This window comes from Nothoprocta perdicaria, unplaced genomic scaffold (genome assembly GCF_003342845.1).
Source record: "Nothoprocta perdicaria isolate Ctin4 unplaced genomic scaffold, notPer1 scaffold_550, whole genome shotgun sequence".
Classification (NCBI taxonomy): domain Eukaryota; kingdom Metazoa; phylum Chordata; class Aves; order Tinamiformes; family Tinamidae; genus Nothoprocta; species Nothoprocta perdicaria.
In genome coordinates this window covers 78,716-79,969 of record NW_020455811.1, presented here as the reverse complement: position 1 = coordinate 79,969, position 1,254 = coordinate 78,716, and the positions used below count along the sequence as shown (strand labels likewise).

Sequence of the window (1,254 nt, the reverse complement as noted above, 5' to 3'; positions counted from 1 at the left end):
GGGTGTTTATTTTTGTTGCCCGCCGGGTGTTTTTCGGGAAGGGGGCTGGGGGCGCCGGGCGGCTCCTTAGAAAAGGTTTTCCTCGAATATTGCCAAGAGGTCGCTCTGGAAATTCATGTCGATGGTGGCCGCCATCTGTGGGGAGAAACGGGGGGAAAAAAGGGGGAAAAGGGGTTATTTGGGATGGCGGGATGCGGAGGAATGCGGAGGGGASGCGGGGATATTCCCGGTGGCTGGGAAGCCAGCGAGGGCGCCCGGAAAGGCGGGAATTGGGCGCCGAGTGTTGTGTGTCACCGGGTGACAGCCGTAGCTCCCGGTGTTGTCACCATCACCGCGGAAAGGGGATTATTGGGAATTGTGGGATTTGGGATATTCCCGGTGGCTGGGAAGCCAGCGAGGGTGCCCGGAAAGGCGGGAATTGGGCGCCGAGTGTTGCGTGTCACCCGCTGCGTGTGTCATCCGGTGCCGCCGGGTGACATCTGTATCCCTCGGTGGTGTCACCGCCAACACGGAAAAGGGATTATTGGGAATTGTGGGATCCRGGATATTCCCAGTGGCTGGGAAGCCAGCGAGGGCGTCCGGAAAAGCGGGAATTGGGCGCCGAGTGTTGCGCGTCACCCGCCGCCCGTGTCACCCGGCCTGTCACCCCCTGTCACCCGGGGTTGTCACCATCACCGCATCCGCGGAAAAGGGATTATTGGGAATTGTGGGATCCGGAGGAATCCCGATGCGGAGCCGGGAAGCCACCGAGGGCACCCGGAAAGGCGGGAATTGTGCGTGGCGCGTCACCCGGTGTCACCCGCCGCCCCCGGCGTTGTCACCGTCACTCACCGCCTCCCGGCGCCGCCGCTCCTGCTCCCGCTTCCGGGCCATCTCCCGCTGCTGATCCAGCATGGATTGGGAGGAGGGCGCCTGGGAGCTCTGCGCCGGGGCCGCCGCCGGCGCCGCCTGTTGCGCCGGCGCCGCCTGTTGCTGCTGCTGCGGTTGTTGCTGCTGCTGTTGTTGCTGCTGCTGCTGTTGTTGCTGCTGCTCCTGGCGCCGGCGGACCTCCTCGTGCACCCGGCGCGCCTGCTCCAGGGCGTCCTCGTCGTCGCGGCTCCTGGGGGACATGGGGGCATCAGGGGGGCGCCCTGGGGTGGCACCCGGCGCGGGGGCACCCGGCGTGGGGGCAAATGACTTGGTGGCACCCAAGGTGGTTCTATCTCAACGTGGTTTCAACCCAACGTGGTTTCAACCCAACGTGGTTTCAACCCA

At 65.2% G+C, this 1,254-nt stretch overlaps 1 protein-coding gene across 1 annotated transcript in view; it reads right to left on the bottom strand.

Moving 5' to 3' along the window:
* Positions 1–35: 35 nt before the first annotated feature.
* The window catches only part of LOC112955291 (bromodomain-containing protein 4-like), a 16,298-nt gene continuing 15,079 nt past the window's right edge, over positions 36–1,254 (bottom strand). Inside the window, exons 5-6 of the mRNA XM_026048565.1 lie at positions 832–1,099; positions 36–135 (exon numbers count right to left, since the gene is read on the bottom strand). Of these exons, the coding sequence (XP_025904350.1) occupies positions 67–135; positions 832–1,099 (337 nt within the window). The 3' untranslated portion in view covers positions 36–66. The remainder of the gene's footprint in view (positions 136–831; positions 1,100–1,254) is intronic.